Genomic DNA, 23989 nt, shown 5'->3' on the forward strand with positions numbered 1-23989 from the left:
TCTTGAGAGTCCCATGGACTGCAAGAAGATCAAACGTATCCGTTCTTAAGGAAATCAGCCCTGAGTGCTCACTAGAAGGACAGATCGTGAAGCTGAGGCTCCAATACTTTGGCCACCTCATGAGAAGAGAAGACTCCCTGGAAAAGACCCTGATGTTGGGAAAGATGGAGGGCACAAGGAGAAGGGGACGACAGAGGACGAGATGGTCGGACAATGTTCTCGAAGCTACCAGCATGAGTGTGACCAAACTGCGGGAGGCAGTGGAAGACAGGAGGGCCTGGCGTGCTCTGGTCCATGGGGTCATGAAGAGCCGGACACGACTAAACGACTAAACAATAACGACATGTGACATTTGTAGAATGCAAAATCAGGGTAGGGACATCAGGAGAGATGGACTGCACAAACCATTCACTTTCTAGTACAAATTTATGAGCACATACCGAAACAGAGGAGAAAATATTAGATTAAGTTGTACTTCGAGGATGCCACTTTTTCTCTTAAATAACAACTCTCCAGACTAATCCTTGGCCGTACAAGAGGAGCAACAATTGCCAGCTCCAGAAAGCTCCCTGGACATACCTGCAGGCCAGATTGCTGGCTCTCTCACTCTGTCTGGGAAACTCCTCCCCATCGACTTCCCCAAGGAGGTTTTCAAAGCAAACTGGGGTGCCTGTTCCACTTTTGTCTTGTGCCTCAACAATGTCCTGATCATCAAAGTCGTATTCACTGAGCCCTGGCTTTTGACTAGCACCACACAGTTTTTTGAAGCGGCTTCCCCCCGCTACCTCTTTAGTTCTCTTGCGTTTTATGCCAGAGGTGCCACTGGGGGACCTGTCCTTGCCATCATCTCCGTGGGCTTCAGCTTCCCGTTGCCTCTTCTTGCAAGAAGCTTTTCCTCTCTTAGAAGGACTCCTCTGCTGCCTATCCTCCCCTTTGCAGAAAGCACCACTCAACTGCGGCAAAGTTCCTTCCCGAAGCTGCATCTCGGTTTTCTGAGTGGCCTCCTTTGTGCAAATCTCCAGTTTGCGGCTATGCTTGAAGGCAGGAAACTCAGCCTTGCCCTCAGAGAGTGCTGCGTTTGCATCTGCTTTGCACGGGGTCTCGCCTGCAGTATGGTTAGCCTGCCCACTGGACTTGCAGTCATCTCCAACACTCTGGACCAGGGGCTGGCTCTCCACTGCATCTCCTTGACTGTTTTCCCTGGGAGAATTGCAACACATCTCCTGTTCCTGCTCTGCAAGGTGGGGAGGAACACCCCCTTCCCCCTGAGAATGGTGTCCTGGTGAGCCCTGGCCTGGATCTGCCCCGCCGCCTGGGATAGGAGAGCCATCTCCAGGGAGCCCCTCTCTTGCCTGCCATTCTGCCCCTTGGCACCTGTCCAGCCAACCGGGATCCAGGGTACTCAGCCGCTTGGTCAGTGTCTGCTTCAGCTGCCGAAACTTATCCAGCGGAGGTGGCGGCCTTGGCTTTGGGTCAGAGCAAAGGAGCTTGTTAGGAATCAGCCCTGGGAATGAAGGTGGCAGGAGGGTTTCAAGTTCCATGGGATCTTGAAGCTGATCTGGGCTATTGTTTAACAAAGGAGCCTCAAGTGGTTTGGGAGACACAGGCTTTGCGGTGGTTTGGTGCATGTCCTTCTGCGCCGCTGTGACCGACTTCCTCCTGGGGGTAAGGGATTTCCTTAACGTTACAGGGCGTTCCTGAGATCAAAAGTAAAATTCAGTTAGTTTCCAGCAAGTGTACCTACCTATACCCCCAACACTTTCTCCTCTTATTTTATACCAGAACAGAAAACCTTTGAAGCTAAGCACAACAGACATCTTTTCCCTTCCCTACTGGAAATCTTTGCTAAATGCATAGCTCTTCCTCAGCAGGTTTTGAACCACATAACAAGTCTCAGGTTCCTTCCGTGGGGTTTCCAGTTCAAGGAGATCAAACACCAGAGCTGAGAAAAACCTTGGACACCCAGTGAGAGCAGACAAAATCTCACTTAGTATTCAGAAATGCGTGTTCATGCGTCTGCAAGGTCAAATTATACAGATAAGTAATTATTTAGGGTAAGGGAAATGAGCTCAGACTTTCCAAACAGCCTTATCCCTTCGTCTGGTTCAAGGTGCTCATCAAGTTTGCAGACATCATTGAAATGGAAGGAAGTGCAAAGACTAGATCATATGGCAGGCATAGATTAAACGGAGTTAGTCCTTTTGTTTCTTCAAGGATCTTCAGCCTTCAGAAGCTGCCCTGTCCCTGCGCTCAGCCTGGGATCAAGGCTAGAATTAGTCACTCACCAATCACACAAACCTTAATAGCTGATCCCATGTTGCATTTCAGCTTCATGCCAAAATACTTTACAGAAGCCTGCAGTGTCTCTTGATCCCGCGGGGTCAGTTTAGGAGCCATATTTCCTCGATTCAGGTGCGCACCCCAGCAATCTGACTCAGGTACCTTGGAATAGAGATGAGGGGAGGGGTTGGGAAAATACTGGTGGAAGTTTTAGAAGGTCATTATGGCATGCAAAACTAATTTTTGTAAATTTTACTTGCAAATCGTTCCTCTGTGCAGAGTTAAGTTTAATAGTTAAGTTTACATATCTATATTGTAGTTCGTTTTCCATGTAACTGCTATCATTCTCCAACTATTTATACTTTTATTACCGTATTTTTTGCTCTATAAGACTCACTTTTTCCCTCCTAAAAAGGGGAAATGTGTGTGCGTCTTATGGAGCGAATGCAGGCTGCGCAGCTATCCCAGAAGCCAGAACAGCAAGAGGGATTGCTGCTTTCACTGCACAGCGATCCCTCTTGCTGTTCTGGCTTCTGAGATTCAGAATATTTTTTTTCTTGTTTTCCTCCTCCAAAAACTAGGTGCATCTTGTGGTCTGGTGCGTCTCATAGAGCGAAAAATGCGGTACATTTATATCCCACTTTTCCTCTAAGGAGCTCAAGGTGGTATTCAAGGTTCTCCCAACTTAGTCCCCACAACCATGTGAGGGAGGTCAGCCTGAGAGTGAGTGATTGGCCCAAGGCCACCTAGTGAGCTTCATGGCTGAGTGGGAATTTGAACCCTGGTCTCCCAAGATGCGGTCCAAGCCTCTAAACCACTACACCACAATAACACCTTATTGCCTTCTGAAAACAGTTCAGCCCCCCAAAAACATCATCTGGTTCACATTTAGAGGCTGTAGGTGGCAAAAATGGAGATGGGGGTGTTAACAGGCTGCAGGGGTTTTTGATCTGATCATAACAAACATGGGCTCAAGCCTTTCTCCTGCAAGGTCAGTGCCCACAGACAAGATCACAACTGCAAAACACAAAGCTCCTTTGTTACCTGTTCTGTTACTGGCAGCTCCTGGATTTCTTTCTGGCAGATGGCTTCAGATCCAAGGAGGCCTTGCTGTCCTTTGGTTTCTTTCAGTGCCTTGTACTCTTTGTACAGTTCTGTGCACAAATAGCAGTTCAGAATGACTTCTAAGCTGACGAGGAATTACCTGCCCAAATCAACTCTGGGGTCTATCAAACCCAGCATACACACTCTCCCTCAGGTAGTAGTAATATTCAGGTGTGATGGTTCTACAATAGATAAATGATTTGAGAAGAGCCCGTCTATAGGGAGGTCTTGTTCTGATAGTATATGTTTAGAAATTCACCCACTGGGTTAGGCATTGAGGCCTGCAGCTTGAGCTGAACGAAACCACAGTAAATGTTGCAAGGGGCTGAGATGAAGAGATGGAGAGCTTCAATGCACAAAGTCCCGTCCCCCCCAATCTGACAGGCCATGGCTCCACAGAGCTGCTGCCAATCAGGAATGACAACACTCTAAAGATGGACTGTTGCCCTGAATCTCCTTAAGGCAGGCAGCCAGCCACGGTACCTTTCTGCAATCATGTTTCCATGTGTTATAAGGGGTTAAATTTCACAGCTACTGGAAAAGCATATTAAGTATATGGGAAAGCATTTTGTACACTGAAAACCCCTACACAAATAAAACATATTTAGATGGCAATGACCCAGTGCTGACTATATAAGTGATTAAGGCACATCATCTCAGTGTTTTGGGGTCTTGCCTGAGTGTTGGGGCCAGTCTGTCCATGAGTCGGAGCTTATGCTACATCTTGAATTTCTGGAGCAACAGGAATACTTTATACTTTATATCTGTATCTGCAAAGCTTACAAACTCTATATATATATATATACATATATATATATATATATATATATATATATATATATATATATATATATATATCAATGTCTGGAACTGTTTTACTGAGCCTAATCTTCTACAGCAGTAAACTATTTTGGACCTGCCTCTGTGTGGTAAATGGAACTGGGGGCAACTTCTGCTACATAGGTGCCTCACCTCAGATCCCTAACAGTAATTGTTATTTGTTTAGGGTTTCTAAGCTCTGCATCAATACTTTAGATTTGCAATGCTACCTTGTCTTTTGTAATGTTTGTATGCTATTGTTTAACCTCATTTGCCGTATTTTTCGCTCCATAGGACGCACCGGACCATAGGAAGGGGAGAACAGGGAATTTTTTTTTTTTCTTGTTCTCCCCCTCTAAAACAAGGTGCATTCAAGGTACATTCACCAGAGCTTGTGGGGCTGGCGGTGGGGGGAAGCGCTGCTTTCCCCCACCGCCAGCCTCAAAGATCCCTGAAGCCTTTGGAGCGCAGCGCCCCGCTGCCCTGCAGAGGCTTTGCGCACAGCCATCCCCAAGCTAGAACAGCGAGACGGAACCCTCCGTCTCACTGTTCTGGCTTGGGAACAGCCTTGCTAGCTTCTGCAGGACAGCGGGGTGAAGGCACCCTGCTGCCCTGGAGAGGCTGTGTGCGCAGCCTTCCCCAAGCTAGAGCAGCGAGACGGAGCACTCCGCAGAGCTCCGTCTTCCTGTTCTGGCTTTGGGCTTAGCGGCGCAGCCTGCATTCGCTCTATAGGACGCACACACATTTCCCCTTAATTTTTGGAGGGGAAAATGTGCGTCCTATAGAATGAAAAATACGGTATCTTCTCTTCTGCAATGCTTCCCACTGAGGCATTTTCAGGGGAAAGGTGCTGGAATAGAGAGGTTGCCCTGAACCAACCAAGCTCTTCCTACCTTAAGACAATGTGTTCTTAAAATGCGCAGTGGCAATTATTCTGCTAGTTGAATTTTTGTGTTTTAATTAGGAGGAGTTACAGGGTTTTAGAGTTCTAGGCGCTCCTTACCACCATAGGGAACTGGGAAGCATACACGTGACTCTGGGGACTTGCCAGCTGATCTAAATTATTCCAAAAATAAAAGCTGTCCCCTTGATTAACATCCCTTCCACTACTGCAGTACACAAAAACAAATATGCTATGGAGAAAAGTCACACTTACGTCTGACCTCTTCAGGAGCCATTGCAACATCAGCCTAGAAAACAGGTGCAAATTTGTCAGGATAATTTTAGAAATGTGAATGGCTACAGACATGCTGTCAGCAATAACTCAAATGTCCATCCTAGTCAACAGTGTTCCAAATACCTTGCCAGGTCTCCTCTGGTGCTCCTGAAAAAACAAAACCTCCCAGTTTTTCAGCAGGCGTTTCACCTTGCTACATCTGTCCATCGCTCCCCAAGACAGGCTTCCAAAAACTGCACGAGAAGACAGGAGTTTTAGGTTAATATGTTCCAAAAGAACCCTTCAGAGCTGGGTTGGTAGCAGGCAGGAGGCCACGCTGCAAGTCCAGAATATGTTACACAGCAGGCAATTCATAATTGGAGAATGCAATTTTCAGATTTAATATTGTTCATAAATTATTATTATTATTATTATTATTATTATTTAAACAGTGTAATCAATATAGATGACATTAGAGAAGATAGACTGACTCTTACTGTCCTTCAGCCAGCAGGTGAAGACATTCTAGTTTCAACAAGCTTTTCGGAACTGAATGCTTTCAAGGAAATGGCTGGTGCTTTGCTGTTCTTATTGTAATTACCTGTATGTTTTTAATACATCTTATTAAAACACCTCTTCAACTAGGCGTGTTGGCTGATTTAAGGCTTTTAAAATGTGTTTGTTTTACTATGTATTTTGTATTCTCATTTTGTGTTTTTCTGTTCTGAACTGCCCTGGGACCATTTATATGGTGGCATATAAATTTGATAAATAATAATAATAAAAAAAGAGATACATTTAATAATAAAATAAATTGTATATCTGTTTAATAGTTTTTAATTATTGCTCCCCCCCCCAATGTTTTTAGCTGTTTTTATCTTAGCTGTAAACCGCCTTAGGTCACAGTCAGGGGAAAACAGTAGGATATAAATAAAAAGTGCTGCATCATTTTTATTCATTTAAATAACTGTCACTTTCTATAGTTATGAGAATTATAAAGTCTAAGATATAAAATAAATGTTCATAAATGTATCAGGCAAACACATACATAAATATATAAACCACATATCTGAACCAGTACAGGAAAACAGTCCTAAAGCCATTTTGACTCTTTCAGAGACCTCAAATATTCCTCTGCAGTTTGGATGGAAATGGGAAAAGCCTCCCCATTGTCTCTGTGCTCACAAACTTTTAGAAGACATCTGAGGGCAGCCCTCTTTAGGGAAACTTTTAATGTTTAATAGACTATTGTATTTTAGTGTTTTGTTGGAAGCCGCCCAGAGTGGCTGGGGAAACCCAGCCAGATGGGCAGGGTACAAATAATCAATTATTATTATATATAGATTTTGGGATTCTTAGCTGGACCCACCAAGGGTGCCGTGATCAAGTTCCCATTGGGCTTCCCCCGCCCCCCACCATGAAACACAACACTGTGGCAGCCATCCCTGTACATGAAAAAGATAAGCAGGAGACCCCTGCCCCGAAGAGGGGCTCTGAAAGGGACCCAGGAATCCGGGGATCCCTCCCCCTCCCATGGCTGGAAGGGACCCAGGCGTCCAGGCACCCCCTCCTCAGGATACTGAAAGGGACCCAGGCGCCCAGGGATCCCTCCCCCTCCTCAGGATACTGGAAAGGACCCAGGCGTCCGAGCACCCCCTCCTCAGGATACTAGAAGGGACCCAGGCGTCCGAGCCCCCCCTCCTCAGGATACTAGAAGGGACCCAGGTGTCCGAGCACCCCTTCCTCAGAATACTAGAAGGGACCCAGGCGTCCGAGCACCCCTTCCTCAGGATACTGAAAGGGACCCAGGCGTCCAGGGATCCCTCCCCCTCCTCAGGATACTGGAAAGGACCCAGGCGTCCGAGCACCCCCTCCTCAGGATACTGAAAGGGACCCAGGCGTCCGGCCGCGCTCCGTTACCTCGGCCTCCTTCCCACCGCGCTCTGAGGCGATTCCCTTCTTCCCGCGCGCCCTCCTAGCCGACCAATCGGCGACGGTCCTCCCGCTCGACGGGCGGCGCCTGCCGCGCCCCAATCAGGAGGAGCCGCTGGGGTGGCAGGGAAGAAAGGAAGGCAGGCCGCTGGTCTCCTTGGAAACCCCGCGGGAGGGAGGAGGGAGGAGGGAGGAGGGAGGGAGGGAAGAGGGGAGGGCGGGGCGCCCGGTTCGCGCGTGCGCACCACGGCCGCTGGGCGCTACGGCGGCTGCGAAGGGGACGGCCGGCGGTGCGCGCGCAGGAGGGTCTCGGGGCCGCCTCGGGATGGCCTGAGGGGAGCGCGGAGCGTCGCCGAGAGAAGGAGCGAGGAGTGGTCGCGGGGGCCGGGTAAGACCCGAGGCCTACTACGGGAGAGAGAGAGAGAGAGAGAGCCCGGTTCGGCGGGGGGGGGGTAGTCGCTGAGGGGATGTCGTTGCCATGGCGACGGGAGGGGTCCTCCGTGACAGGAATGCGGCGGCGGCGGGGGGAGGGGCGTGGCGGCGGCAAACGGGGAGGCGGGGGAGCCGCGCAACAAAAGAAAGGCCCGGCCTCGCCTTAAAGGCATCGCCTGGCTTTAAAAAATGGCCGGAGGCGGGGTGGGGGGGGCGCCGGTTTCCGCCCCTGAGGCCCACGGAGCGGGGGGTGGGGTGAGGGGCACCCCCCTCCGGATCGGATTCTCCTCACAATCGAGCCGTTTCTTCCTCATCGGCCGGGAGAATCGAGCTCCGTCTCCTCCTCCCTCCCTCTCCTCTGCCTTGGAAGCGGGCGGCCCCCGCGGCATCGCCAGGCCGGGCCGGGCTGGGAGGGAGAGAGGAGGCCTCCTCCCGGTGGGGCATCGCTGCCCGGAGGCGATTCGGTGTCACAGCTGCTGCCGGTCGACCGACCGACCGTCGCAGATCGGCTTACGGTCCCCGAAAGGCAGAAACACGTAGCCTAAGAACAAAGCGATAAACCCCACCCCGCGGTTGCAAAGGCCCCACGCGTTGTATAATACCAAGCGGAGGCCCGGGAGGAGAGGAATAATCCCCGATCGCCTAAAGGTGTCCCCGGGAGAGCCGTCCACCCAAACCGGGAGCCTCCCGGGGCGGGGAGAGCATCACACAAGCGCAGAAAAGGCCCGATCTCGATTACCGCAGCTCCCTGTGTTCCTCTGTTGCACGCCAAAATGGCTTCTACAGGTAGAAAATCAAACCATTTTATCAACGTTGCTTTCCTTTCTTTTTTTTTTTGTAAATAATTTTTTATTAATTTTCACAGGCAGTAAACAATAAGGATGCAAAAATCAAAGCACAATCTAACATTTGAACTTCTAATAAGGGATCCTGCTATTTTACAAGTCTTCTTTTGAGGCTCTTTAAACCTCAAGACTTCATTCCACCCCCTTCTACTGGTTCTTTACATCTTACACCATTCTCTGCATTTTGTTATCATTTTTATCCAGTTGTTACTCCTTAACATTTTCTAGTTCCTTCTTGCTTATCCATGTTGCTTTCAATGCCATAACCCACACTGGGACCTTATGCCAAAGGGCAGGTGATAATAAGTAAATAAAAATAAGAATGGACAATATCAAATCCATTGGGGCACTAAAAGCATTCCTATATATGTTGCTGTCAAGTACTACCTTCGAAGAGGCAAACGAGAGAGAAAGAAATCCTTTCTGTCATGGTGCTGAGACAGCCCGGATTGCCAGCAGGTTTACTCTGATCTCCCAGAGATCATCTGCCACCATGACCAAGGTGATTTCCATTCTGAAACCAGGCTGGAAGCCAGCCTGGAATGAATCCAAATAATCAGTGTCATCCAGGACTGTCCGAAACTGGAACAGCATGACTGGTGCTAATACCTTAATTAAGAACAATAAATTTGACACTGGGTAATTGTTCAGTCAATAGAGTGGTTATTTAATGTATATATAAAAAAGGAGCTGGAACACCTCTTGCCTTCAGGGCAGACAGAAGCACTCAGATTCTGTCAAACTCCCTACAGGTAATTGTAACAATGGACCCCTCCTTTTTGGCAAATGAGGGAATAAGGAAAGCTTTCAAGTTTGTGATTTCAAGAGATTGAGCATTCTACCCCTTTTCAGTTACCTATGCTGATTAGATCTCCCTTGTCTATATCCAAATGGAGTGCGCATCCACTGCACTAGCAGCACGATACGATACGATAGCTTTATTGTCATTGTCCCATACAGAACATTGAAATTGAAAAATACATAAGGCATTCAAAAACCCCTAAAAACTCCGAAACTCCATTTTAAAATACAATATACTCCTATAGAGACTCCTTATACTGTGTTTAAAACCAGAATTGCATTTGGGTAGAAAGTGTTTCTCAGGCGGCTAGTCCTGGTCTTTATAACCCTGTAACTTCTTCCAGAAGTTAGAAGCTGAAAAAGATCATTTCCGGGGTGCGCACTATCCTGCGCTATCTCTGTAGCTTTCTTATGGCACCTGGAAGCGTAGATTTGATCCAAGGTGGGAAGAGTGCACCCAGTTATTCTCCTCAGTCTTTACAACCCTGGACAGCATTTACCGTGCAGCTCCCAAACCACACACCATAAGTTAATACACTCTCCACAGTACAATGGTAAAATGCCATCAACAAGTCCTTTGAGAGATTGTTGTCTCCTCCCCAGAGCACAAACCTGGGCAATGAATATGGAGGTCCTGGGCTACCCAGACAACAAGACCCCTCCCTCAGCCTTGCTGATGTGGTCCAAAGGAAAGCAGAGCGTTACGTTTGGTACCAGCTTGCCTGCAAAGTTGCTGGATGGAGGCGTACAAGACACCATCCAACCGTCTTAGGGACTCCACTGTGGATTTGTGTAGGGTTTACTCCTGAGCCTTTTTTTCTCCCAAAGATATCCCTCAAGGCAGCGGAGGTTTAGGATCAGATTTTACTTTCTCCTAGATCAGGGGTCTGCAACCTTTAAGACAAAAAGAGCCACTTGGACCCGTTTCCGAAGGAAAAAAAACTGGGAGCCGCAAAACTCGTTATTATAAAAATAACTTTTTTGTCACTTTTTTATTATTTCTTTGTTTGACCCCTCAGAATTACTCCTCCTCATAGAAATAAACGTTAAATTAACAAGTTACCCTTTTTTGTGTGTGTGTTCTTCACTCCCCTTCAAAACAGTGGCCAGCGTACATGCCCCTTACAATGTAGCGGGCGGGCAGGCAGGAAGGTGACGTCGGGATGGTGCGTAACTAAGGCACGCACCGCCCCCATGCGACGTCACAGCCAGTACAGCGCCCGCCACAATGGGGAGTGTCGGGGCGCACAATGCGCCTCCTCTCCTCGCTAGTATCCGCCCCGGAGCCGCGGCAAAGGTGTAAAAGAGCCACATGCGGCTCCGGAGCCGCGGGTTGCAGACCCCTGTCCTAGATTGTCTACATTCCCAGGTGGACGACCCCCACCCGCCCCTTACAACCCTCTGCTCAATGTGCAGAAACTGCTTTGTTAACTGTTGGACCCCCTCTTGGTTTTGTCCTCTCAATCCACCAAAGCCTATCTTTGCATCCAGGGGAAGTAGCTAACTCACCAGGGGTTTGAGACCCATCAGCTACCCTCATCTGATTTAGCCAGCCGGGTCCCTTCTAGCGCTACAATTGTAGGAGGTAGATGAGGTTAATTGAAAACAAGGCTGGGGGAGGGATATAGTGGGTGGAACTTGATTCACTCTTTTAGTCTTCAACATTTGTGGTTGCTGAAAAAGCTGAAAGCATTCCCCCCTCAAACTGCAAGGACCTAAATACCAGTAATTAGAAATAAGAGGGGAGGGAATCTTATCAGAGACTGGATGCTTTTGCTTGATGGAATTCCTACTTTAGGCTACTAATTTAAATTGTAACACTTTTTTGTAAAATTGTTTGCATTTCTAATTAAAACCCCCAATGGTTGTCTTTCAGCTGGCTGAATATCATTTTTAAAAGAAAAAAAATGTCCAGTGTGTTTTTCAAGTTTATAAAGAAACCCTTTCCCCCCTGTTCTTCATTAAAAACTGTTCCACGAAGCCTACACTAAAAAACAAAATAATCCCTATTGTCAGGCATGACATAAAAGGGAAGAGGAGGAAGAAAAAGCAGAATGCTGCAGCGAGACTCCTTACGGGGTCTTCGCTGCGAGATCACATTCACCCGGTGCTATACCAGCTGCACTGGCTCCCGGTGGAGTACAGGATCAGGTTTAAGGTGCTGGTTTTAACCTTTAAAGCCCTATACGGCCTAGGACCCTCGTACCTACGGGACCGCCTCTCCTGGTATGCCCCACAGAGAAACACGGTCTTCAAATAAAAACATCTTGAAGGTCCCAGGCCACAGAGAAGTTAGGCTGGCCTCAACTAGAGCCAGGGCTTTTTCGGCCGTGGCTCCGATCTGGTGGAACACTCTGTCACAAGAGACCAGGGCCCTGCGGGACTTGACATCTTTCCGCAGGGCCTGCAAGACAGAACTGTTCCACCAGGCCTTTGGCCAGGGCACAGCCTGACTCCCTCCATTGGCAATCTTCGCAGAGCTCTGGCCCAATGGTTGCCAGTGGCTTGAATTAATTAATTTTATAATGAATGATTTTAAAGTGTTGTTTGTGCTGTTTTATTGTTGTTAGCCGCCCTGAGCCCGGCTTCGGCTGGGGAGGGCGGGATATAAATAAAATTTATTATTATTATTATTATTATTACTTAGGCTTCGGTCATTGATCTGCTGGAATGGAAACAGGTAGCCAGCTGGAATGGCTGCTTCAGGCTGAAGTTCTGAAGGCAGGTGGTTTCTCAGCAGTGCTGATGGGGCAATCCTGCTTCCCTCCTCACCCTCTGCTCTGCAGCCGAATGGCATGGAAGTTAATAAAGCACCTCTGAGCTCAATGGTTCTTATTCTCAACGCAGCATCCCTAGCCGTGCTCCAAAAACCTTTAGTCTTGATGGTGCCATAGGGCGCTTACTAGCCAAAAATCAGTGTTTCCCCATATTCTGATGTTTGTGCCAGAAAACAAGAGTGCCAGTAGTTCATTTATATCAGTTCAAATAATGGATCATATATACTTGAGAAGGGGGAAATCTTAAAATTTTGGAAGGGGGAAGTAATGTCAAGTCCAGCCATAATTTGTAGACCCCTTGAACCACCCCATCCTTCAAGGAATCATTCATAACTTCTGGTACAATGAAAGTAGTAGCTCTCAAACCTCAAAGCAGCTTATCTCTGGGTGGCATACTTGCCCATAATAATCTGACAAGAAGGCATCTTGGTTGCAGGGAACCAGGCAGAGGGCCTTCTTTGTAGTTGGTAGTGGCACCTGCCCTGTGGAACGCCCTCTCATCAGATGTCAAAGCTGAAATGGCTTGAGTAACAATTGTTGTTGTTTAGTCGTTTAGTTGTGTCTGATTCTTCGTGACCCCATGGACCAGAACACGCCAGGCACTCCTGTCTTCCACTGCCTCCCGCAGTTTGGTCAAACTCATGCTGGTCGCTTCGTGATCACTGTCCCACCATCTCGTCCTCTGTCGTCCCCTTCTCCTTGTGCCCTCCATCTTTCCCAACATGAGGGTCTTTTCCAGGGAGTCTTCTCTTCTCATGAGGTGGCCAAAGTATTGGAGCCTCAGCTTCAGGATCTGTCCTTGCAGTGAGCACTCAGGGCTGATTTCCTTCAGAATGGAGAGGTTTGATCTTGCAGTCCATGGGACTCTCAAGAGTCTCCTCCAGTACCATAATTCAAAAGCATCAATTCTTCGGCGATCAGCCTTCTTTATTAAGTAGTCATAATAAACCTTAAAAAGTACATAACAACCACAGCGGACAAGAGAGCCTAGGCAAGACCCTCAGCCATTAACCATAGGAAAATTCCCCCAGAGACAGCAGGAAGCCACACATGTTCCATAAGTCTCTGAGAGCACACTGTCACACTAAAGCCCTGTGAAGGTTGGAGACTGCATACAGTTCAAATCTGACACATAGAATAGAATAGAATCATAGAGTTGGAAGAGACCACAAGGGCCATCGAGTCCAACCCCCTGCCAAGCAGGAAACACCATCAGAGCACTCCTGACATATGGTTGTCAAGCCTCTGCTTCAAGACCTCCAAAGAAGGAGACTCCACCACACTCCTTGGCAGCAAATTCCACTGTCGAACAGCTCTTACTGTCAGGAAGTTCTTCCTAATGTTGAGGTGGAATCTTCTTTCTTGTAGTTTGGATCCATTGCTCCATGTCCGCTTCTCTGGAGCAGCAGAAAACAACCTTTCTCCCTCCTCTATGTGACATCCTTTTATATATTTGAACATGGCTATCATATCACCCCTTAACCTCCTCTTCTCCAGGCTAAACATGCCCAGCTCCCTTAGCCGTTCCTCATAAGGCATCGTTTCCAGGCCTTGGACCATTTTGGTTGCCCTCCTCTGGACAAGTTCTCTGGACACAGTGTTGGAGCTGGGGTGGGTGTTCATTATTGTGGCAGCTGGTGCATTATCCGTCGTCATTTTTGAAACTCATTGAGTGGCCTTGCACAAGTCAGTTTCCCAGCCAGTGCTTCTGTAGAGGTAAAAGGTGTAGGGAGGCCTTTTTAATATACACTGAATGTTTGCAACTGAATGAGAGATACCCAAATATTGTCACACCCCATAAGTACCCATTCAATGTTTTGATTGGTTGAACTGGCACAGCCCATTCTGCATTTGTAAGAAATCAATCTTTAAGTGTGGCAGCACCTATATTTTGGAACTGCCTGCCTATTGACATCAGACAGGCACCTTCACTGTACTTCTTTTAGCACCTGCTAAAAACAATTTTGTTTAGACAAACCTGCCAAGATTAGAAAGTTGATGTGAGTCTTAATTTGTTTTTAGCCTGACTTCCGGGGGAGGCGCCTCCGGCAATGGCTGAATTCCTCTGATCAGGAGGAATTTGCCCTGTGGAAATTTGGGTCTGGCCGCCACGGCGAAGGTGGAGACCCGTTAAAAATCACAGGCGGGAGAAGCCTGTGAGCGTGGGATTTGGCAGGCACCTTTTGCGCCTCCCCTACTCGCGGGGAAACCCGGTTTCGGGGATCCGGAGCGACATGGGGTGAGTGGCGCGGTGCTTCGAATTGTCTGCTTCTTCCACGGAGTGAAGCCGCTTAGCTGTTGTCGGAGAGCGCCGACCTTTTTCTGTGGACAATTTGATTCTAAAGTAACTACCCGTGAGTAGAGCTTAATCAGGAAAAATTGGATTTTTAAAACGTCTAATCTGGCATCGAAACAGGGGAGGTTCAAAACAGGAAGTCCGCTTCCCCCTTTTGTAAATAGACTGAAGCAATGAGGCTGCAAGCTGAAGTCTTGGAAAGCCCTTTGTAAAAGAATAAATTTCCACCGGTAAAGAATATTAAACCCCCCTTGGAGGCAGGAGAAGAGGGGGGGAAGCTGTGGACTGAGTATGCCTGCAGGAGGAGAGTGAGGAGAGTTAAAATATCACCGCTCTGATCCTGGAAACTAGCTGCTAGCAGACTGATGTCTTTTGGAATGTGTATTGATAGCGCTTAGAACGTTCTCTGACAGCTGCTTAAATAAGAGAGATACATTGTTTCTACTGTCTTTGGCTGCTTTTAAAGAGGAGTAAAAAGTAACTGAGAAAGGAGTAAAAGTATCTGAAAACTGAAACTTTGGATTGTTGGAACTTTGTTTAAAATAAGACATTACTGGCTAATACAAAAATAAAATGATTCCCTCTAGTGGAAGTCTTTGAAACTGGTTGTTTTGTAAGAGCTGGGCTAAGGGATTTTCCAGCTGCAAGATAAAAAATTGTGAGACTCTGGGATTGACCTTGAATCCTTTAAGTGTTATGGCAAATGTTCTTGTTTTTGCCTCTCCATCAGCACAATTAAAACCAGGAGGAATGACGACAGAAGAAGTTTTAGTGGATGTATTAAATAAAATAAATGACTCATTGGTACAGCTAAACAGAAAAACAGATGTGATAAATGCAAAAGTTGATGCTAAAATTGACTAAAATACAGAAAGTATAAACAGTCTGGGACAAAAGGTTAATACTAATACAGAAACTATTCAGAAATTGATACAGGAATCCACTCTGACATGGCAAACTGCGGAGGAAGTCAAGGAGGAAGCTGTTGCGGATGAATTTGAAGTAGTACGACTGGAGAGAAAGAGAGGTCCAGCCCTGCAGTGGCATTTTGAGGAACAAAGAGCGACGCTTGCTATGAGTGAATTTAAAGAAAAACAGATGAATTTGAGGATTGGAGCCCTATTTGAATTGGAGAGCGAAAGCTTGATAGATTTTCCCACACAGGACTTTGCTGAACCTTTGGATTTGGACTTGGCTCAAAGAGACTGTTTGATCACTCTTCATGCTAAAGAAGAGAGATATAGAATTTTGGGTTGGCATTACCAGAAGAACCTAGAAGTACAACAGTCAACAGTGGAAACCTCTAAAATCTCTAAAGATGCCTTGAAATATCTTTTGGATCCGCGGCCCAACTATGGAGATATTGTTGCCCTGCTGAGAAGGAATAAAATCATCTTCAGGTGGAAATTCCCCCAAGGACTATCTTTCAGTTTTAAAAGAAGGAAAATAAAAACAAGATCAGTAGAGGACAAAGTAAAGTTCTTCTTTAAATATGAAGAAGGTTGATGGACTATATGGAATGGGCAGAAAGGACTGGCAGAATCCGGGACCAGGGAGAAGAGTCGGTGGAAGAAGAATGGAAAAAGTTTAAAGTCTATAGAAATATTGTAAAACTATGAATGCTAGAAAAATGTTGGAATGAAGTAACATGGCTTTAGTTGAAATGTTATAAGGAATTAAGTGTAAATAGATTAATAGAGAATTTAAGGGAAAAATAAGGTTAGAATGCATTAAGATGATTATAGGATAGAAAACAGAGGAAGATGGAAAGGAATTGCTGAAATAATTAATGGAAGTGAAATACAAAAAGGGAGGCGTGAGGAGGTCGTGGAAATAAGTGAATGAAAGATAAGATGTTGAAACTGATGAAGATGTGTTTGATGTTTGTTAATTTGTTTTTGTATTGTATTGTACTGTACTGTATTGTTTTTTTTTTCTTTTTTGTTTTTTTTCCTTATTATTATTGTTTCTTTGTAACTGTTGGAAAAGCAATAAACATTATTTTTAAAAAAATTGTTTTTAGCCTGTTGCTATTTTAACTTTGTGAATATCTTAGATCATTGTTGTTATTTTTTCTTATATCTTTTTTATAAACCACTTTGGGTTACTGGTTTTTTATGTTCAAGCGGTGTATTAATTTTATGAAATAAAAATAAACTCAGTAATAAATCTAACAGAAGCTATTCTTTCCTCAGCTTTCTGGCTTGCCGTCTGCTCAGTCGCTGCCATGAACTCCCTGGTGTTCCTCTGCTCTCAGAAGGTTGTTGCTGACTTTGATAGCCTGCAAGATGCCTTGGGCTTCCTCCCGAAGGAGCTCTACCCCGTCTTGTTCAAAGCGGCCTTCATGGACAAGAGGACCCTGTCTTTGCAGCTGCTCGTGAACACCTGGCCCTTCCCAGTCCTCAGTTTCCAGAAGCTGCTGCGGAAATGCCAGCACTGCGAACGGGCCCTGATCCGGGAGAAGCCCAACAAGTACTGCATCCAGATGGTTATTTCAGGAGTTGTGACATACCTGATCAAGCTGCTGGAGAACCGGCGTGGCAGTAAGAGGTATGTGATGGTCTATGTAATTCGCTCTACGCAGGGCTGCCCTTGAAGCTGCCCCAGAAACTCCATCGGGTGCAGAATGCTGCAGCGAGGCTCCTCACGGGGTCCCTGCCATGGGAGCATATTCACCCAGTGCTTTTCCAGCTGCACTGGCTCCCGGTGGAGTACAGGGTCAGATTTAAGGTGCTGGTTTTGACTTTTAAAGCCCTTCACGGCCTAGGACCCTTGTACCTACGGGACCGCCTCTCCTGATATGCCCCACGGAGGACCTTAAGGTCCATATATAGCAACACCCTAGTGGTCCCGGGCCCTAAGGAAGTTAAATTAGCCTCAACCAGAGCCAGGGCCTTCTCAACACTGGCCCCGGCCTGGTGGAATGCTCTGTCTCTTGAGACCAGGGCCCTGCGGGATCTGATCTCTTTCCACAGGGCCTGTAAGACAGAGTTGTTCCACCTGGCCTTTGGCTCAGAATCAGTTTGATTCCCTCCCCCTCTTTCTTTTTCCTTTCTTCTCCTATGAAGAGATTGCTCCCTAATTGTTTTAATGTTGTATCTTAATCTTTAAAATTGTATTTTAATCAACTTGTTTTTATTATTGGTTGTTAGCCGCCCCGAGCCCGGTCTTGGCTGGGGAGGGCGGGGTATAAATAATTTATTATTATTATTATTATTATTATTATTATTAGGCCCCTGGGCGTCTCCTAAAGGGGGTGGGTAGAGGTGGGCAGGGAGTTCTACCTGGGGGGCGGGACTAGGGTTGCCCTAATGGCTGTTCTTGTTTGGCCTCCCTGGCAGCAAAGGGCCACAGCAGCGGCTGCAGATTCTCGACATGACTGGCCTCCAGGACGAAGGGCAGGGCCCAGAGAGCATGAGTCTCTGGTCCCGGACAGTCACGCTGGCAAAGGCTTGCCTGGACATCTCCAAGCAGCAAGGCAAGTGGACGAGGCGGACTTCCAAGCGGAGAAAAAGCCCCTACAGCAAACCCCCGGGGCCTCCAGCCCTCCCACCCGTCTCTGTGGACGTTTGGGTGGACCTCTTTGTGAACAGCACCTCCTACGGAGTCCTGAAGGACGCCTTGCAGATCAACAGCTACAATGCCCTGCGGCTGAGGTGCCGGGACTTCCGGGCGGAGGAGCTGTCCATCGCCAGCACCGTGGGGCTGCTGGAGTTCCTGGACCCGGTCGGCGTCCGGCAGGTGGACCTGAGGTTCAACAACCTGGGCCTCTCCGGCTTGCGAGTGGTCCTCCCCCACCTGACCAAGTTCACCAACCTGGCGAGCCTGAAGCTGCCCTACAGCAACGTGGATGTGAGGCGCCTCACCGTGGGCATGGAGGGGAGCCTGCAGTACTTTGCCAACCAGCTGAGCCGACTGAGATGCCTCAAGGAGCTGAACCTGGGGTCCTCCCGGCTGTCCGGCAAGCTGAGGCTGCTCCTAGGGTAAGCGGCTGAAAGGGGGGCTGTGGGCGGGTGGGAGCTTCTGCTAATACCCTACTTTGTCACACAGGGCATCGTTGCCGTTTGGCATCGGTTTCTGTTTTCACGCGAGTAATAATACCAACAATAAAGAGAAAAGAACAAAGCAAAAAAGGAAAGGAAAGCTCTGAGGAGAGAAAAGGGAGTGGTAGAATTCCAGTAACAGCCTAATAATAATAATTTATTTTTTCTACTCCAGCCATCTAACTGGGTTTCCCCAGCCACTCTGGGCAGCTTTCAACAAAAGATTAAAAATACATGAAAACATCAGTCATTAAAAGCTTCTCTAAACAGGGCTGCCTTCAGATGTCTTCTAAATGTCATATAGTTGCTTATTTCCTTGACATCTGATGGGAGGGCGTTCCACAGGGTGTGTGCCACCACCGAGAAGGCCCTCTGCATGGTTCCCTGCAACCTCACTTCTCGCAGGGAGGGAAGCGCCAGAAGGCCCTCAGAGCTGGACCTCAGTGTCCGGCTAGATGATGGGGGTGGAGACGCTCCTTCAGGGATACTGGGCAGAGGCCGTTTAGGGCTTTAAAGGTCAGCAACAACACTTTGAATTGTGCTTGGAAATGTATCACTGTCCTTAAGTATATTAATCAATAATGTTTTTCCGTAGGAGTCCATGGCACACAGGGCATAGTTAGGAGAGTATGGAGCTCAATCCCCCAGGAGGCAGTGATGGCCACCAACCTAGCTGGCTTCTCTGTACAGGGAAGTGTTTTAGGTCTGATATTTTACTGCGTTTTTATATTTTTCTGGAGCCACCCAGAATGACTGGAGTGAACCAGTCAGATGAGCAACACATCAATAATAAAATTACTATTATTACAAAAAGACGAATAGACAAATTCATGGAGGAGGGAGCCAGTGTGGTGTAGTGGTTAAGAGCAGTGGACTCGTAATCTGGTGAACTGGGTTCGATTCCCTGCTCCTGCAGCTGCTGGGTGACCTTGGGCCAGTCACACTTCTCTGAAGTCTCTCAGCCTCACTCACCTCACAGTGTGTTTGTTGTGGGAGAGGAAGGGAAAGGAGAATGTTAGCAGCTTTGAGACTCCTTAGGGCAGTGATAAAGCGGGATATCAAATCCAAACTCTTCTTCTATCAATGGCCACCAGCCATGATGGCTATGCTCTGCTTCCGTAGTTGGAGGCAGCAGTGTTTCTGAAGACCAGCTCCTGAAAGTCACAGGAGTAGACTTTTCTTTGAGTCCTGCTTGCTGGTTTCCCACAGGCATCTGGTTGGCCACTGGCAGTACAGAATGCAGGACTAGATGGGCCACCTTTGGCCTGATCCAGCAGTGCTCTTCGTTCCGTTTTTAAGCATCCACTCTACAGATCATGCATTCAGAAGTCCAGTAGGCAGACCACGATTTAAAACTGATTATGAAGATAGGTAGCTGTCTTTCCCTGAACCAGACCCCTCATCCATCTTGCTCTGTATTGTCTATACCAGGGTAGCCAACCTGGTGTTCTCCAGGTGGTGTTGAGCTCCCAACACCCATCAACCCAGCCAGGGCATTTTGGGAGTCGCAGCCACTGGAGGGCATCACTTTGCCTTACACTGACTGGCAGCAGCTTTCCAGGATTTCAAGCAGGGCATAGTCCCAGTTCTACCTGGAGATACCGGGGATTGAGCCAGTGAGCCTTCTGCATACAAAGCAGACACTCTGCTGCTGGGCTGCAGCCTTTCCCTGCTTTTCTTTTCCACCTCCTTAACACTGCTGACTCGATGGCGCAGCAGCCTCTCTTTAAAAATAAATAAATAATTATTATTTTTCTCCTTAAACAATATTTTCAACAGTATAATAACATACACATTTACTTTCAGCTCTGCCGAGCCTGCAGAGAGCCAGGGTGGTGTAGTTGTTAAGAGCGGTAGTCTCGTAATCTGGGGAACCGGGTTCGCGTCCCCGCTCCTCCACCTGCAGCTGCTGGGTGACCTTGGGCCAGTCACACTTCTCTGAAGTCTCTCAGCCCCACTCACCTCACAGAGTGTTTGTTGTGGGGGAGGAAGGGAAAGGAGAATGTTAGCCGCTTTGAGACTCCTGAAGGGGAGTGAAAGGCGGGATATCAAATCCAAACTCTTCTTCTTCTTCTTCCCTCCCTTCAGCTGGTTTTCCACTTTCAAGTCCTATCTCACAGTTTAGCTCTTTAACCTATTATCTACATTGTAGGATTTATGTCACTAGTCCTGCTAATTTTTGCAATTATTATTCAAATATACAATAAATTTACTTCAGTCCCTTTGAAATTTTTGATTGTCCTGGACTTGAATCCTGCAGGTCACTTTGGCCAATTCTGCAAAGTCCATCATCTTCGCCTGCCACTCCTCAGTCATTGGTAATTCCTGTAACTTCCACTTTGGGGCATTAAAGCAGCCTCTTGAGGTGAAGCATCAGTTTCAAAACTGGTTTGGCGCCACACGTGAAAATTCAAAAAGAGAGAACACAAATATACCTGTAGTTTGCTCCGCATGTGCTTGTGTGGATTCTTGGTTCTGCACGCTGGTCCCTCTTTAAAAGGAGGCTCAGTTTCCAGGACCCAAAAGTTTGCAAGTTGTGTAATTAGCAGTGGCTGAGATAAAGCCATTTATTTATAGCTATCAGAAGTTCCAACCCGCAAAGAAAATTCACAGTGTAAAGAGGGTTTTCAGCCCTTTTCCAGAATACTCCATGTCATTCTCGCCTCCCTCTGGTTTCTGTTGTCTCCCTCTTCTCCACCAGGCACTCATCCAGCACTCCACTCACAGTTTTTTCTCGGGGGAGGGGGGGAGAAGTTGGTGCTTCTGCAGACTTTGGAGTGCATGAAATCCACTGATACCTTCCTCTTACGCATCCATGGTGGCCTTTTGGCTACTGTTGTGGAACTCCCTCCGTATGGAAGGAAAAACTGTCCACACACATTAATGACATTTGACATCCTTTGAAGGCACACCTGTTTATGCAGCCTGTGTGGGGAGGTGTGTGAATGAATGATCACTGGAGCTCCTTTTCCTGGACTGTTTTTCTGGGTATTAACTGAACTTCTCAGTCAGTGTTTGAAACTCCCATTGTTCTAGGCGCATTTTGCGACAGGGAATTTCATTAGTGCGAGCAGTTTCTGAGCTCTGCGCACAGTACTGCGCCTAAGATTTCAGAGTAAAACTGCAGAGTGGAAGAAAAGGAGGACTTTTTCTGCCTCCCCACTTCCAACTACTCTGTGAAGACGAGACCCTCTGAAGAATATTCGGCGGGTGGGCAGGGGAAGGACCAGACCATGTGAAAAATGAACATAATATGTAATGTCTCACAACAAATTAAATTGATACGTAGAAAACGCAGCTTGAAAAAAATGTATTTTTGTAAACTAAGGAATTTTTAATACAAATATTTTTAATGAACATAATATTTTAGCTGCAGTTGATTCATTTTCAGCTTTGTATTCTTGTTATTTAACAAGCGCGCCTAGACATTCCATTGTTGTGCCCATAACCTAGGTTTAAGGTGCCATTTAGCTCCTAGCTTTCATATCTCAGTTTCTAACACTGTTCTCAGTGTTGAACTGTATTTACTAAGCTGAAGTTTTGTTTACGTAACCCACTCATGAGATCCTGCATAAAGAGCAGTATGTAAGTTGGATAAGTAAAGAAGGATCAACACTCAGAGAAGGAACTGGCTGGCTACGGTGTGAGTGGTCTAGATCCCACTCCCCCCACCCCCCAATTCTTGTCAAAAGGCTCCTAGGGTAATTATGCTAAATAACAAAATAATTCCTGTCCTCAGGCTTGCAGTCTGATATGACAGGACACAAAAGGAGAAAAGGAAGGGGAGAGAGAAAAGTTGCTAGTTTGCAAGTAAAAATGCTTTAAATGTTTGAAAGTAATCAGGGGCTGAATTAGCTGGAGGGCGTGTTGAGAGTGTGTAACGGTGGCCCTTTTCCTGTCTCCACAGCGACCTGCAAAGCCCTCTGGAGAGCCTGGAGCTGGCCTTCTGCTACCTTCTGCCCAACGACCTGGCCTACCTTTCCCAAAGCCTCCACACTCCTGCCCTGAAGAAGCTGGACCTCAGCGGGAACAACCTCTCTGACTGCCTCCTGCAGCCTTTCCAAGGCCTGCTGATGGAGGCCGCCCCGACCCTCCTGCACCTGGACATCATGGAGTGCCGCATGATGGACACCCACCTGAACGTCCTCCTGCCGGCCATCTGCCGCTGCTCGCGGCTCCGCTACCTGGGCGTGTTTGGCAACCCCATCTCGGCCAAAGGACTGAAGAACCTCCTTCACAAGACGGTGGGCCTCTTGGACTTGAAGCTGGTCATCTACCCCTACCCGGTAGACTGCTATGGGGATGACCTGCCGTGGCCCCCCACTTCCTCCAACCTCCTCAACGGCAACGTGGACGAGGAGAAGTTCTTCCGGGTCAGCAACGAACTCCAGCAGATGCTGCTGAGCGCCAATCGGGCAGACGTCACCTGGACCACGAACCTCTGCCGCCACAATAGCCTGGACTTCTTTAGTTTATAGCCCCACGCGCATCTCCTGCCAAGAGACGAGGAATGGGGCTTGTCCTCTCCTGCTGCCACTTGCCTGCCAACGCTCCCTGTCTTGCACCGTACTGCAGTGGGCCAGTGCTGACTGCCTTACCTGCCCTGATCCACCTGGGAGAGCCTTGCAGACAGCACCTTGAGTGGCTGTCTCTGCTCTCTTTCCGGCAGAGACTGAGAGTGTTTGGAGGCACCATAGTCTTGCTCTGCTCTTTCTTCCTGCCAGGAGAAGGGTGCAGCTGCCTTTGCCTGCTTGCCCTCAACCTTAAAGGGGCAGGCAGGCACGCAGACGAGCCTTGCATTCCTTCCAGTCAGTGGAAACAGCGCTGTAATGACTACGGGAGGAGGGAACAGGCAGGCAAGTGGTGGCCAGGAGAGAGGAGCGGATGAAATCTGCCCTGGTGTGGTGGCGAGTGGCGGATGGGTATTTCTGTTAACATAGGATGGCCAGCAGTGAATGCCAGGTCAAAAGCACGTGAGCCCTTTCTGGTGCATGTAAGAATACCGGGGGTTAGGTTTTGGATTTTTTTTTTTCTCCCCCAAACATCTATTTTGTAACATCTTAGTTAGAGCTTAGCAAAGTGGATATTACCGTCTCTCCTTCTGTGTGTTTGACGGGATTGCCAGAGGTCATTTGGGTGGGTGCCTTTGAAATGATTTGGTCCCTTTCAAGACTTGACAGGAGCGGGAAGTTTGTCAATCCAGAACCTGGAATAAGGCCTAAATATTGTAAGGGCCGAAGGAAGGGGAGGTGAGATTATATACAGAGAACTTTGGGACCTGAAATAAAAGATGATTTGCCTGAGAGCAACCAAGGTGTCTGGCGTTTGCTTATGAAGGAGGGTTCAGCTCACATAAAAGCAGTAAGAGAAGTGTTCTCATCAGTGGGTTAGATACAGTTCTCCTGAAAGCCCAGTAACATCTGGCTTCTGGCTGTGGGGAGAAGTGGGTGGTGAAGTGAGAAGGGGATTGTACCGCGGCAGGGTCTTTTTTTGAACAGCTTTTG

General features: G+C 47.6%; 2 protein-coding genes across 3 annotated transcripts in view; one reads left to right on the top strand and one right to left on the bottom strand.

The window, feature by feature from the left end:
* RECQL4 (RecQ like helicase 4) overlaps positions 1 to 7411 on the bottom strand; it is a 40204-nt gene extending 32793 nt beyond the window's left edge. Inside the window, exons 1-6 of the mRNA XM_083448997.1 lie at positions 7280 to 7411; positions 5504 to 5613; positions 5360 to 5393; positions 3325 to 3434; positions 2299 to 2442; positions 580 to 1697 (exon numbers count right to left, since the gene is read on the bottom strand). Of these exons, the coding sequence (XP_083305123.1) occupies positions 580 to 1697; positions 2299 to 2442; positions 3325 to 3434; positions 5360 to 5393; positions 5504 to 5587 (1490 nt within the window). The 5' untranslated portion in view covers positions 5588 to 5613; positions 7280 to 7411. The remainder of the gene's footprint in view (positions 1 to 579; positions 1698 to 2298; positions 2443 to 3324; positions 3435 to 5359; positions 5394 to 5503; positions 5614 to 7279) is intronic.
* A 96-nt stretch (positions 7412 to 7507) lies between these two features.
* On the top strand, positions 7508 to 23794 carry LRRC14 (leucine rich repeat containing 14). 2 transcript variants are annotated; one of them, XM_083449060.1, is made up of 4 exons: positions 7508 to 7679; positions 16638 to 16992; positions 17784 to 18425; positions 22393 to 23794. In XM_083449060.1, exons 2-4 carry the CDS (start codon positions 16670 to 16672, stop codon positions 22961 to 22963), a joined length of 1536 nt encoding a protein of 511 aa, XP_083305186.1. In that variant the 5' UTR covers positions 7508 to 7679; positions 16638 to 16669; the 3' UTR covers positions 22964 to 23794. The 2 variants fall into 2 exon arrangements, with proteins under 2 accessions (XP_083305186.1, XP_083305185.1); XM_083449059.1 differs by lacking the exon at positions 7508 to 7679 and adding an exon at positions 8006 to 8509.
* The last annotated feature ends 195 nt before the right edge of the window (positions 23795 to 23989 follow it).

Source organism: Podarcis tiliguerta (genome assembly GCF_965153285.1).
Source record: "Podarcis tiliguerta genome assembly, chromosome: 7".
NCBI lineage: Eukaryota > Metazoa > Chordata > Lepidosauria > Squamata > Lacertidae > Podarcis > Podarcis tiliguerta.

Coding starts and splice junctions, on each gene's coding strand:
- LRRC14 (XM_083449059.1), top strand. Junction 16,993..17,783: donor AACCGGCGTGGCAGTAAGAG/GTATGTGATGGT, acceptor CCTCCCTGGCAG/CAAAGGGCCACAGCAGCGGC. Junction 18,426..22,392: donor AAGCTGAGGCTGCTCCTAGG/GTAAGCGGCTGA, acceptor CTGTCTCCACAG/CGACCTGCAAAGCCCTCTGG.